Source organism: Mustelus asterias, chromosome 22, assembly GCF_964213995.1.
Source record: "Mustelus asterias chromosome 22, sMusAst1.hap1.1, whole genome shotgun sequence".
Lineage (NCBI taxonomy): Eukaryota > Metazoa > Chordata > Chondrichthyes > Carcharhiniformes > Triakidae > Mustelus > Mustelus asterias.
In genome coordinates this window covers 21,675,013-21,688,413 of record NC_135822.1, presented here as the reverse complement: position 1 = coordinate 21,688,413, position 13,401 = coordinate 21,675,013, and the positions used below count along the sequence as shown (strand labels likewise).

The window sequence follows — 13,401 nt, the reverse complement described above, 5'->3', positions numbered from 1 at the left end:
TAATTTATGGCTTCATGTCATTAGCTGTTGAAGTTGAGGGGGACAATAGCGTGCCTGTGAAGAGGAAATCGAGGATGGGAGGAATTTTGATGTTACCAATAACTGCAACAACAACTGGCATTTACAAAGCACCTTTAAAACAGTAAATATTTTTGATTTGATTTTTGTCACATGTATTAGTATACAGTGAAAAGTATTGTTTCTTGCACGCATACCATTCATAGAGAAGGAAGGGAGAGGATGCAGAATGTAGTGTTACAGTCATAGCTAGGGCGTAGATAAGATCAACATAATTTAAGGTAGGTCCATTCAAAAGTCTGATGGCAGCAGGGAAGAAGCTGTTCTTGAGTCAGTTGGTACGTGACCTCAGAGTTTTGTATCTTTTTCACAATGGAAGAAAGTGGAAGAGAGCATGTCTGGCTCTGTGGAGTCCTTGGTTATGTTGGCTGCCTTTCTGAGGCAGCGGGAAGTGTAGATGGAGTCAACGGGTGGGAGGCTGGTTTGCACAATGGAATGATTATCAAGTAAAACCTGACACTAAGCTGCAGATCAGGAGAGCTGACCAAAAGCTCCATCAAGCAAGTAGTTTTAGACTATGATTAGTAGAAGTATGCCATTTGGCCCATCGAGTCTGCTCCGCTGTTCAATTATGGCTGATTGTAACTGATATTAAACTAGTAATGACGGTAATGGATCCAGGTTCTAAGAGCATCTAAAGGATGAAAGAGAATTCATGAGGTTTAAAGAGGAAATTCCAGCATGTACGGTTCTGGTAGCCAATGGCAAGTCAAGTAACATTGGGGATGCAGCAGAGGCCAGAGTTGGAGAGTGAAACGAACAGTGGTTACAGCACAGACAGAGGCCGTTCGGCCTAGTGTGCCTGTGCCATCTTTCTGCAACAGATGGCACAACTCAGCTAGTTCCACTCCTCCAACCTATTGCCCTGATCCTGCAATTCCTTTTTTCCCTTCAGATGCTGACCTGATTCCCTTCTGAAATGAAAGTGCTACTTGTGTCTCCCTCCAACACACTCTTGGGGAGTGCATTTCCCTGATCTTGGGAATTCAGAGGGTTGTAGAGCTGGAGCAGATTACAAAGATATGGAGCACTGAGGCCATGGAATGATTTGAAAACAGGGATGAGGAGTTTAAATTGGAGGCGTCAATGGACTTGGAGCCAGTGTAGGTCTGAAAGCACATGGCTGATGGGTGAACAGTGCTTGGTATGTGTCAGGATACAGGTAGCAGAGTTTTGGATGAGCTACAGTTCATGGTGGGTGCAAGGTGGGAACATCTGAAGGAGATTCTCAGGGTGATTCTCAAAACAAAATTTGACACAGCCACATAAGCAAACATTAGAACAGAACTTTAATATATCAAAAAATAACTCCATGTATATGGTGCTTTTTCACGACCACCAGATGTCTCAAAGAGCTTTCCAGCCAATAAAGTACTTTTTGAAGTGTGGTCACCGTTGTATTGTAGAAATATATGATGTAGGAAAACATGTGAAAGCTAATTCTTCACTCCCTCACCACCTTGCTTGCTCGTGAGTGCTCATGTTCTTCTCCCAGACAATGTCTTCCATTGCAGACAATGTGGTATCAATAGTACAATCCAATATCATAGAATCCCAACAGTGCAAAAGGAGGCCATTCAGCCCATTGAGCCTGTACTGACAACAACCCTACCCAGGCCCTATCCCTGTTACCCCATGTATTTACCCTGCTAATCCCCGACACTAAGGGACAACCAGCATGGCCAATCAACCTAACCCGCACATATCGCCAGCTCTGCCCGATAACATTTTCATAATGTTGCCTTATCGATTCTCTTAATCACATTTTGGTTTGATGTTTTAATTTTTTTTTGTTTAAGGCAGTATACCTTTAAGGGGCTGTCCTTTTAATTTGTGCCTCTGTTTATTTGATCTAGTTTTGTTGGTTATTTGTTTTAACTCAAAAAAGGAGTCAGAGTCAGAGGATTTAATTTCTCTCATTGATTTAGGGACGTTTGCACAGTGGCAGGAATGGCAATCTTACTGGAAAGGCTCAAACATGGGAATTGCAAAGAAAACGAGTCCCAATTTAGAGGTGGCAGGTTTAAGGGTGAGAGGAAATGGAAGTTCGAGACAGAGAAATACCTTGAAAGGACGTAGGAAAGGGACATTGCAAGATGATTTTAGTGAGCAGCTTTAGCAGGGGAAAGCAGGTTCTGATTGTGCTCGATATGCTCCAGCCAGATCTGGCAATGAATGGCTGAGAATTTTGCTTCTGATATGTTCAAGTCTATGTCCTTTGAATCATGAGTAAGATGGCCATACCCAGGGAGAATGTGCATGATGGGAGAGAGTCGGGGTTCTCATGGTGTCAAAGACATCAAGGGTAGAGATGAGGAAACGATGGTTATAATTTTTTAAAAATTAATTGATGGGATGTAAGCATTGTTGGTAAGTCTGGAATTAATTGCCCATTCAAAATTTCCCTAGTGAAGGTGATGGTGAGTGACGTTTTCCTGCTGCAGTCAGTGAGATGGAAGTACTCCCAGGAAGTTGACCCAGCAACAAAGGAACGGTGATGTATTTACAAGTTAGGATGGTGTGAGACCTGGAGTGGAATTTTCCACTGGGGGTGTTCCCGTGCATCTGATGCCCTTGTCCTGGTGGTGGAGATCATAGGTTTGAGGTGGTGTCAAATAAGCCTTAGTAAGTTGCTACAGAGCATCTTGAAGTTGGCATACTATAGCTACAGGTGGTTGGTGGTGGAGAAAGCAAATGTTTTAAGGTGATGGATGGAATGCCAATCAAGTGGGCTGCTTTGCCCTGGATTGTGTTGAGGTTCTTAAGTGTTGTTGAACTAATTGCCACTTGCCTGGATGAATGTAGTTATATCACACTCTCGACTTGTAAATGGTAGACAGGCTTTGGGGGGTCAGGGGGGTGGGTTATTGCAGAATTTCCAGCCTCTTGACCTGCTCTTGAAGGCACAGTATTTATCCGGCTTGTTCAGTTTAGTTCTGGTCAATGGTAACCCTTAGGGTGTTCAAGGATTTGATGTTAGCAATCCCATTCAATGTCAAGAAGAGGTGAATAGATTTTTTGTACTTGGAGATAGTCAGCCTGGCACTTTTGTGACACAAATGGATTTCTCAGTCCAAGGTTGGATATTATCCAGATCTTGTTGTATCTGGATAACTTCATTATCTGAGGATTTATGGGAAGGGAAGTGAAAACTGTCCAATCAGCAATGAATATCCCCACTTCTGATCTTGTATCCTGTACAGAAAACCAACATTCTCCAGTATTAAATAACTGGTGCTATCCTTTGTATGCTTTAAGTGAGAAATTAACACATTTTAAGTTTGGAAAAGTAGTCATGATTTCTCTCTCTCTCTCCAGTTCATAACTCTTGGGGCTAAACCATGATAGTATTCTCTAGTTGAGATCCAAAGATGTGCGGGTTAGGTTGATTGGCCATAGTAAATTGTCCCTTAGTGTCAGGGGGACTAGTAGGGTAAATAAGCGGGGTTATGGGAATAGGGCCTGGGTGGGATTGTGATCAGTGCAGACCTGATGGGCCAAATGGCCTCCTTCTGCACTGTAGGAATTCTACTGTACAGGATACAGTGGTATGCTGTATACTAGTTATAGAATCTTATGTTTCCAGCTCTGGCCTTCGCAGGAAAAGGGACGCTAGAATTGAATTTTGTTCGATTATCAGAGACAATAATGTAAGAAAAGCAGGAGATGGCAATTCAGGTATTCTTTAATATTATTCAGCTAAACAAAACCTCAGAGCTATGAATTCGCGACGCAGTCAATTTCACATTCTTTCACAAAAGCAGCAAGTACTCCGTGTTCTTTCAGACTGAAGACCCTCATTGTTAATATCTGTGTTTCGCGCTTACATTTTCAATCGCCATTTGGCCATTTTATAAACGGGCTAATTTTTCTGCATGTTTCGTTTTCAGCAGAGCTTTTAGTTATTGCTTACAAGGCACAGCACAAAATCCCAAGATAAGTTAAACCGATTCTAAAATCGCTCTCCTATGTTGCTCACTCGGGAAGGTCCCAGAGATTGCTGGTCTGGTTACAGCATTAAACAATAAAATTCATTTAAAACAAAAGACAGAAAGAGACCACATTGCCCAGAACCAAAAAAAGAAAAAATTATGATCGAAAACAATTCACCACAGGAAAAAAAAACTGATGAACATTCTGAAGTCAGTAAATCCTAGTTTTCCTTCAGTGCTACGCTCCAGTATTTTACCACTATTTCAATTTTTCTGGTGATATACTGGATGTTTAACAATTATTGCAAGTGTATTTAGTGCTTCCTACAGTGCAATTTGAGTTCAGATTTACGCTGATGATTTTCTGGCAGCTTGTGATTTGTCAAACAGTTATACAGTAGGGGTAAGATTATAAAACGAATGTCAAGTATTCATACAAAAGCAAAATACTGAGGATACTGAAAATCATTAGCAAGTACCCATATACCTTTTAGTCAGACATTTAATTCCTGTTGTGTCAATACTGTGAATTACTGTTTAACCATACTCTGAAATAAAATGCACAGAATGCTATTAAAATTACATGCGCACTTACTAAAACGTGTCCTCACTTAGTCTTTATGTTATAAACCCTGCCATCGACTTTGACCTGTGTTGAGACAGACCTTTGAGAATTTAGTCTTTTACACCACTCAGAAATGACAGTGGACGGAAGCAGCATTTCCCAAATGCGTGGCCGGATATAAACTTCAGGTAGTGGCTTAACAGTTGTAGATGTTTTAAGTATTAGATTGTAACAATGGTCATTGGAGCACAATGGTGCTGCTTTTAATGTACCTATTCCATGTAAGGGTATCTCCATTTAGTCAAGGGAACGTGTGTCTCCTTTACAGATTGGGGTGATGTCCAACGGAGGATGTAGTGGGGACCTCCAGCCTTGTCATTAGTTCCTTGAGAAAATGAGAAAAAAAGCTGTTAATGGTGGCGTGAATTGTTTAACTATAATTGGAGTTTACTGTATTCTTAGGAAATTTTCTCCATTTTCCAAGACAAACGTTTTGTAATGCCCAAGTAACACTAGTGCAAAGTTTAACTTCTATTTTGCCAATATGGTCTGATTTGTAGGATTTAAAAACATTGATTGTTCAATGGTAGGCAGGTCTTTAGGTATGGTAGTTCCCTTGTGCATGGCTTTTTAAAATTAGAAACTTTTTAAACACCGAATGGGGTGGCAACGGGAAAGACCTTTGCAATAACCAGGAGGCAGGTAGTCAGATCAAAAGTTTGAATTTTTTTCCAGCATTTAAAAACTTTTCACAATAAATTCAACTACAACCACTAACCTGGGTACAATATTGATAAATAAGGATGTACTTGTACTCAGGCTGGCAACCTTAGAAAATTCAGTGCCAAAGACACAATTAGCAACAGAAAATTCATACTTTAGCCTGTGTACCCGAACAGGCGCTGGTGTGTGGCGACTAGGGGATTTTCACAGTAACTTCATTGCAGTGTTAATGTAAGTCTACTTGAGAGCGGTAAGCAATACTGCCTCATAGCGCCAGGGACCTGGGTGCGATTCCCAGCTTGGATCACTGTCTGTGCGGAGTCTGCACATTCTCCCCGTGTCTGCGTGGGTTTCCTCCGGGTTCTCTGGTTTCCTCCCACAGTCCGAAAAACGTGCTGGTTAGGTGCATCGGCCATGCTAAATTCTCCCTCAGTGTACCCGAACAGGCGCCGGAGTGTGGCGACTAGGGGAGTTTAACTTCACTGAATGTAAGCCTACTTGTAACTAGTGAATAAACTTTTTGTGACACTAATAAATAAATTTTAACTGTAGATATGCTGAAAATAAAACATTGTGAAGGATCCCGAAACAGAGGTTCACATCCTGAACCGTAAATGTGACATCTGAAAGGAATTTGGAGTAAATGGATACCAGCTCTAAAAATATCCAACAGAAATGTGACTCTCTGTAATGTCGTTAACACAGACGGTTCTAAACTCTATCCACTTACCAGAGACACGAGCTCCTCCAAATGGCTGCTGAGCCACTACCGAGCCAGTTGACTTGTCGTTGATGTAGAAGTTTCCAGCAGAATGCCGTAGAATTTTATAAGCTTCAGCTACAACGTTTCTGAAATAAAACATGTTTTGAAATCAAATCAAAATTTCAATTAAAAGGGATCTTTTTAAAGGGGTGCGATCTTTTTAAACCTTGGGTGATAGCATCAAACAGGCTTTAAACATCTCTCCAAATTGACAGTGATGCAAATTAAAATTGGGCCAGGTGTATAACTTGATGTTGCCAGCTGTACATTGTCACCAAAGGTTAAGAATACCTGTGCGTCAGCAGTCCTGAATTTGGAATCTAACAGTTGTGACAAACCCCAAAATGAAAATAAAACTTACTGTTTAAATCGCTAGTCAAGAGTTCAGGGACTACAGTTCTCACTGGGGAACCCCTCAGGGTTTCTGCACATGTGCCGGCTGGAAAATGGTCGCATAAATGCTGTTTTGTCCTTTTTCACCGCCTCCAGGCCAGTAAACAGCCCTGCGCACACTCACAGTTCATTTTTTAATTCGTTCACACTGGAAATCTGCTCTGCACAGAAGGTAAGAAAAAGACCAAAAGTGAAAGAGTGGATAAAGGTCAGGAGACCTGGAACCAGAGCCCCAGTTCAAGGAAGGTGTCCTAAGGAGCAGGTCCCAAGTAAATAAAAAAGATCTCAAACCAGGGACTGAGGCAGAAACAGATCCCAGAAGGCAGTCCCGAGTCAAGGAAGGAGGACGGGAATCGGAAATGGGTCCCATTGAGTAAAGTTAATAATAAGAAGCAGGGTAAAGGCTCTGAACTCAAGAGATGGAGCTGCAGGTAGCAGACCTGAAGCAAACTAGGCTTGAATGAAGACTGAGGATCCGAGCAGGTATCCAAAAGTTGGAAAAGGTACCCTTGGAAGCAATGGTGTTCAGCTTGGTGCAGCCAAATATCCGGATCGTCATACGGTGGGGCCTCTTGTGGGATTTAGAACCCTTGAACTTAAGTGGGACCTGTGAATCCTATAAATGTACTGGGCATTGGAATAGAACGGTGTGAAATATTTTACAGGAGTTGGAACTTTAAAAATAGCTTTGACTGTTGCTAAGACTTTTCTGGGTTTAGAAAGTGTAACAGTAGAGCATTTAAAGTACTTTACCAAGGCTATACTTGGAGAGTTAGCAGATAAATTGAAGGTGGAAATATAAGCAGGGTCTGATAAGGATGATATGACTACAGTAGTCACTAGAACTGTAGCAGTGGTACAAGTGAAACATGTTCCCTCAGAACCAACTGGAAAGAGGGATTTGACTCAGTATACCCTTTGAAGCAGTGGGGCCCACTTGGCACAGCCAAATGTCTGAGAGCAAGCGGGCAAGGTGAAGCTTGAGTGTACACAAAGATCCAGGGTAACGAAGCAATGGAAAGAAACTCCAAGTGGATCCTTGTTGAAGATGTCCAAGTGGAAGCTTCATCTGGGAGAATTCTAAGGCAGGTTCTTCAGTGTGAAGACTGAAAGCCCTCGTGAGAAAGACAGTTTTAGTGAGACCAAGTTGGTTCCTGGTGCAACAGCATCTGGTGAGCGTTGATGAGAAATCCATAGAATTTGTTTTGGTGGCACCTGGTTGGAGTGTGCTGTGACTGACCACAGTTCACCTATTAGTTCACATGTGCATAGATCCCTGAAAGTTGGCACCCAGGTTGATAGGGTTGTTAAGAAGGCGTACGGTGTGTTAGCTTTTATTGGTAGAGGGATTGAGTTTCGGAGCCATGAGGTCATGTTGCAGCTGTACAAAACTCTGGTGCGGCCGCACTTGGAGTATTGCGTACAGTTCTGGTCGCCGCATTATAGGAAGGATCTGGAAGCATTGGAAAGGGTGCAGAGGAGATTTACCAGGATGTTGCCTGGTATGGTGGGAAGGTCTTATGAGGAAAGGCTGAGGGACTTGAGGCTGTTTTCATTAGAGAGAAGGTTAAGAGGTGACTTAATAGAGGCATACAAGATGATCAGAGGATTAGATAGGGTGGATAGTGAGAGCCTTTTTCCTCGGATGGTGATGGCTAGCACGAGGGGACATAGCTTTAAATTGAGGGGTGATAGATATAGGACAGATGTCAGAGGTAGGTTCTTTACTCAGGAGAGTAGTAAGGGCGTGAAATGCCCTGCCTGCAGCAGTAGTGGACTCGTCAACATTAAGGGCATTTAAATGGTCATTGGATAAACATATGGATGATATTGGAATAGAGTAGGTTAGATGGGCTTTAGATTGGTTTCACAGGTCGGCGCAACATCGAGGGCCGAAGGGCCTGTACTGCGCTGTAATGTTCTATATACCACAAACACACCCTGAATAGTCAGTATCAGATAGATTTTGTAAGTTGTATTATCCTTTCGACTGCGTATCTGTAAAGGTATGGTTGGGGTGAAGGGATAGTGTGACTTGACTCATTTACTGGTGTTTGTGTTGAAATCTTTTTTTGCCTAGTGCAATATAGTTTTTTTTTCTTGTTTAACAGATGTTTTATTCTTTTGTTAAAGGTTCATCAGCAGACTCCTGTGAATCTGTTCAGTAACTGCCCACCATGATTTTTTTTTAAAATAGAAATGAGGATGCATCAAGCCAGGTTGTGCTCTGGAATCTGACTTGTTCAAGAGTAACATCAGCTGGGATCCTAACACAATGGAGTAAATTTCCCAGTCCCACCTGCTGTGGGAATCAATCCATTGCCTTAAGTGGGAATTTCTGGTCTAGGGGCAGGCAGAACCGGAAAATCCCACCCAATGTCTTGATATTGCCTATTTATCAACATTGTAACATGACTCCCACCTTACAGTTTATATGAAATGCTGTTGTTTCTCAACCTTAAATGTACTTACATTGGAAATAAATTGCAGATAACTGTTCCTAGTCACTCATGATTGCATATATATATAAATAAAATATTTCAATTAGCATTTTGGAAATTAGAAATGGTGAAAAAATTAATAAAACATCCATATAGGTGACTTAATAGAGGCATACAAGATGATCAGAGGATTAGATAGGGTGGATAGTGAGAGCCTTTTTCCTCGGATGGTGATGGCTAACACGAGGGGACATAGCTTTAAATTGAGGGGTGAGAGATATAGGACAGATGTTAGAGGTAGGTTCTTTACTCAGAGTAGTAAGGACGTGGAATGCCCTGTCTGCAGCAGTAGTGGACTTGTCAACATTAAGAGCATTCAAATGGTTATTGGATAAACATATGGATGATATTGGAATAGTTAGATTAGAGGGACTTTAGATTGGTTTCACTGGTCGGCGCAACATCGAGGGCCGAAGGGCCTGTACTGCGCTGTAATGTTCTATGTTCTATACGCATCACAAATCACTAATTTCCAAATTAGTCCTCTCTACATTAGACGCCAAGCACAAAGACAGGCAAAGAAACAAGCTGGTTCTCATCTCAATATTGCTTATTTGTAATTGGTCACCAGCTGTTGCTTCATAAAGTTCCCAAAATGGCTTCCTCTCTCCAATTTTCCTTTTCCACTGATCAACTACAATGAAACCTGTACATTAAAGGCACCTTAGAGATTGGCATTGGTTATCTCTCTTTTCGCAGTTGTTCTAACTGGTCGCTATACGAATTGTACAGATGTTCCCAGCAGTCTTGAAGACTCAGCTGAGATTATGGGCAGCACTCAATCAGCTGCAAGAAGCTCAGAATCCCTTTCCCACACACCAGTGTTTAGCTCCTTTCACTTGTACCAGCAGTTTTGAATAAACTGAAGGTCGATAAGTCCCCTGGGCCTGATGAAATGTATCCTAGGATTCTTTGGGAGGCAAGGGATGAGATTGCAGAGCCTTTGGGTCCTCACTGTCCACGGGGATGGTGCCAGAGGACTGGAGAGTGGCGAATGTTGTTCCTCTGTTTAAGAAAGGGAATAGAAATGACCCTGGTAATTATAGACCGATTAGTCTTACTTCGGTGGTTGGTAAATTGATGGAAAAGGTCCTTAGGGATGGGATTTATGACCATTTAGAAAGATGCGGATTAATCCGGGATAGTGAGCACGGATTCGTGAAGGGCAAGTCGTGCCTCACAAATTTGATTGAATTTTTTGAGGAGGTAACTAAGTGTGTTGATGAAGGTAGGGCAGTTGATGTCATATACATGGATTTTAGTAAGGCGTTTGATAAGGTCCCCCATGGTCGGCTTATGATGAAAGTAAGGAGGTGTGGGATAGAGGGAAAGTTGGCAGATTGGATAGGTAACTGGCTATCTGATCGAAGACAGAGGGTGGTGGTGGATGGAAAATTTTCGGACTGGAGGCAGGTTGCTAGCGGAGTGCCGCAGGGATCAGTGCTTGGTCCTCTGCTCTTTGTGATTTTTATTAATGACTTAGAGGAGGGGGCTGAAGGGTGGATCAGTAAATTTGCTAATGACACCAAGATTGGTGGAGTAGTGGATGAGGTGGAGGGCTGTTGTAGGCTGCAAAGAGACATAGATAGGATGCAAAGCTGGGCTGAAAAATGGCAAATGGAGTTTAACTCTGATAAATGTGAGGTGATTAATTTTGGTAGGACTAATTTAAATGTGGATTACAGGGTCAAAGGTAGGGTTCTGAAGACTGTGGAGGAACAGAGAGATCTTGGGGTCCATATCCACAGATCTCTAAAGGTTGCCACTCAAGTGGATAGAGCTGTGAAGAAGGCCTTAGTATGTTAGCTTTTATTAACAGGGGGTTGGAGTTTAAGAGCCATGGGGTTATGCTGCAACTGTACAGGACCTTGGTGAGACCACATTTGGAATGTTGTGTGCAGTTCTGGTCACCTCACTATAAGGAGGATGTGGAAGCGCTGGAAAGAGTGCAGAGGGGATTTACCAGGATGCTGCCTGGTTTGGAGGGTAGGTCTTATGAGGAAAGGTTGAGGGAGCTAGGGCTGTTCTCTCTGGAGCGGAGGAGGCTGAGGGGAGACTTAATAGAGGTTTATAAAATGATGAAGGGGATAGATAGAGTGAACGTTCAAAGACTATTTCCTCGGGTGGATGGAGCTATTACAAGGGGGCAGAACTATAGGGTTCATGGTGGGAGATATAGGAAGGATATCAGAGGTAGGTTCTTTACGCAGAGAGTGGTTGGGGTGTGGAATGGACTGCCTGCAGTGATAGTGGAGTCAGACACTTTAGGAACATTTAAGCGGTTATTGGATAGGCACATGGAGCACACCAGGATGATAGGGAGTGGGATAGCTTGATCTTGGTTTCAGATAAAGCTCGGCACAACATCGTGGGCCAAAGGGCCTGTTCTGTGCTGTACTGTTCTATGTTCTAACTCGAAAGAGTCATTTGGAAACTTAACCCTGTTAAAAGTTAACCCTGTTACTCTCTTCACAGATGCTGCCAGACCTGCTGAGCTTTTCCAGCATTTTCTGTTTTTATCTCAATTATCTGATTGCAGATTGAGAGAAAAACAGTGTAAAGGAAAAGAATGGGGAAGGAATCCCTAAAATGTGTACAGGAGAATTTGATCAGTCTGTTTCTCGTCCGATGAGGAAGAAGTCAGCGCTGGATCTAGATCCGAGGATTGAAACGGGGCAAGTGGAGCATGTTTAATGAAGCAAGCATTAATACCGACATTCCCAAAACCTCCTTCAGATTGCAATCCACGTGTTCAGAATGTTTTGTGGGTGATGTGACCGAGCCAGGGGTGCATTGCAATGGGAAATTTAAATCTCTAATCTCATGGGCTGCTGGAGGAAAACTCGAGGGAGGGACCCCGGAATCCGGGAAACGCCCTAATTATTCTCGGAGAGTCTTCCAATCAAAAGAAACTGGCAGAAAGTGACTGGGTTTTTCTTTTTGAAGTTTGCCAAGTATAATGGCCCAGATGCATAAGTATAGATAATTTTTAAGTACAAACCTTTGCCAGTGAGTTTAATTACTGTTCTAAACAACAGAGATTGTACATCGCATGGAACAATTATTATTACAGTTTCAAGTTTAGTTAAGTTAAACTTAAAAACTTAAAAAAACTTTAAACTCTGTACATCGCATGGAATATTTATTACCACAGATCATAGTAACAGGTTATACTCTCCAGCCCCCTCCGCCTCAATAAAAACTCACTTATCCTGGGCGAAGACAGCACCAGTGAGACCAAAAGGGGTGCTTGTGTCAACCAAGTGGAGAATTTCCTGATACTTGTTTTCAGGGTAAACATATATTGCAATGATTGGTCCAAAGATTTCCTGAAAGAAAAGAAACATTGAATTAGATCATACTTCGTAGTTATGTTTTTCTTGATAACTCCATCACAGCAGCAGCAGAGCCATGAGGCCCAGTTTTAACTTGAGCCATGCAGAGGAGTGACAAGCTTTTGTATTGCATCATTAAGAGGCTGCAGCATTTTAACAGCCCCCGTGCTCATTAAGATCTCAAGGGATTAAAGTGGAGACTGGCAGTCGGGAGTGGGATTCTAGAGAGCAGGGAGCAACAATTTGGTGTCTGAGGAATCAGTCCGCAGCAGCCGGGTAAGTGAGTTAGGGGAAAGAAAAAAAAATTGGGTAATGATTGTGGTTGTGGAAGGAGCCAAGATCCTGCTCCACAAGGAAACAAAAACTTTTACCAAGGTTGCTTCTGGTTCTCAATCTATTTTGTGGCATTGTTCCCTTGTGTATCTGTGCCACATAAGATGCACACAGCCTGGGTTAAATTGGCACTGGGGTTCGATTGATGTCATTGTATCTCAATGTCTGCAAACCCTGAGAACTTAAACAGCAGACGGCAGCGTTTCACAACTAGGGAGGCAATAACTCAGCCCCCATGCAAACCCCCTCCTTACACAGGCACTGTACTAATTAAAAACAGCAAGAAGTCTCACAACACCAGGTTAAAGTCCAACAGGTTTATTTGGTAGCAAATACCATAAGCTTTTGGAGCACTGCTCCTTCGTCAGATGGAGTGGAAATGTGCTCTCAAACAGCGCACAGAGACACAACATCAAGTTACAGAATACTGATTAGAATGCGAATCCCCAAAGCCAGCCAGGTCTTAAAGGTACAGACAATGTGGGTGGAGGGAGCATTAAACACAGGTTAAAGAGATGTGTATTGTCTCCAGACAGAACAGCTAGTGAGATTCTGCAAGTCCAGGAGGCAAGCTGTGGGGGGGTTACTGATAATGTGACATAAATCCAACATCCCGGTTTAGGCCATCCTCATGTGTGCGGAACTTGGCTATCAGTTTCTGCTCAGCGACTCTGCACTGTCGTGTGTCGTGAAGGCCGCCTTGGAGAACGCTTACCTGAAGATCCAAGGCTGAATGCCCGTGACTGCTGAAGTGCTCCCCCACAGGAAGAAAACAGTC

At 42.6% G+C, this 13,401-nt stretch overlaps 1 protein-coding gene across 2 annotated transcripts in view; it reads right to left on the bottom strand.

The window, feature by feature from the left end:
• Positions 1-3,745: 3,745 nt before the first annotated feature.
• The window catches only part of aldh4a1 (aldehyde dehydrogenase 4 family, member A1), a 44,844-nt gene continuing 35,188 nt past the window's right edge, over positions 3,746-13,401 (bottom strand). For both annotated transcript variants that reach the window (XM_078238915.1, XM_078238913.1), the window contains exons 14-16: positions 12,163-12,284; positions 6,029-6,147; positions 3,746-4,960 (exon numbers count right to left, since the gene is read on the bottom strand). In XM_078238915.1, coding sequence (XP_078095041.1) covers positions 4,848-4,960; positions 6,029-6,147; positions 12,163-12,284 — 354 coding nt within the window. In that variant the 3' untranslated portion in view covers positions 3,746-4,847. The remainder of the gene's footprint in view (positions 4,961-6,028; positions 6,148-12,162; positions 12,285-13,401) is intronic.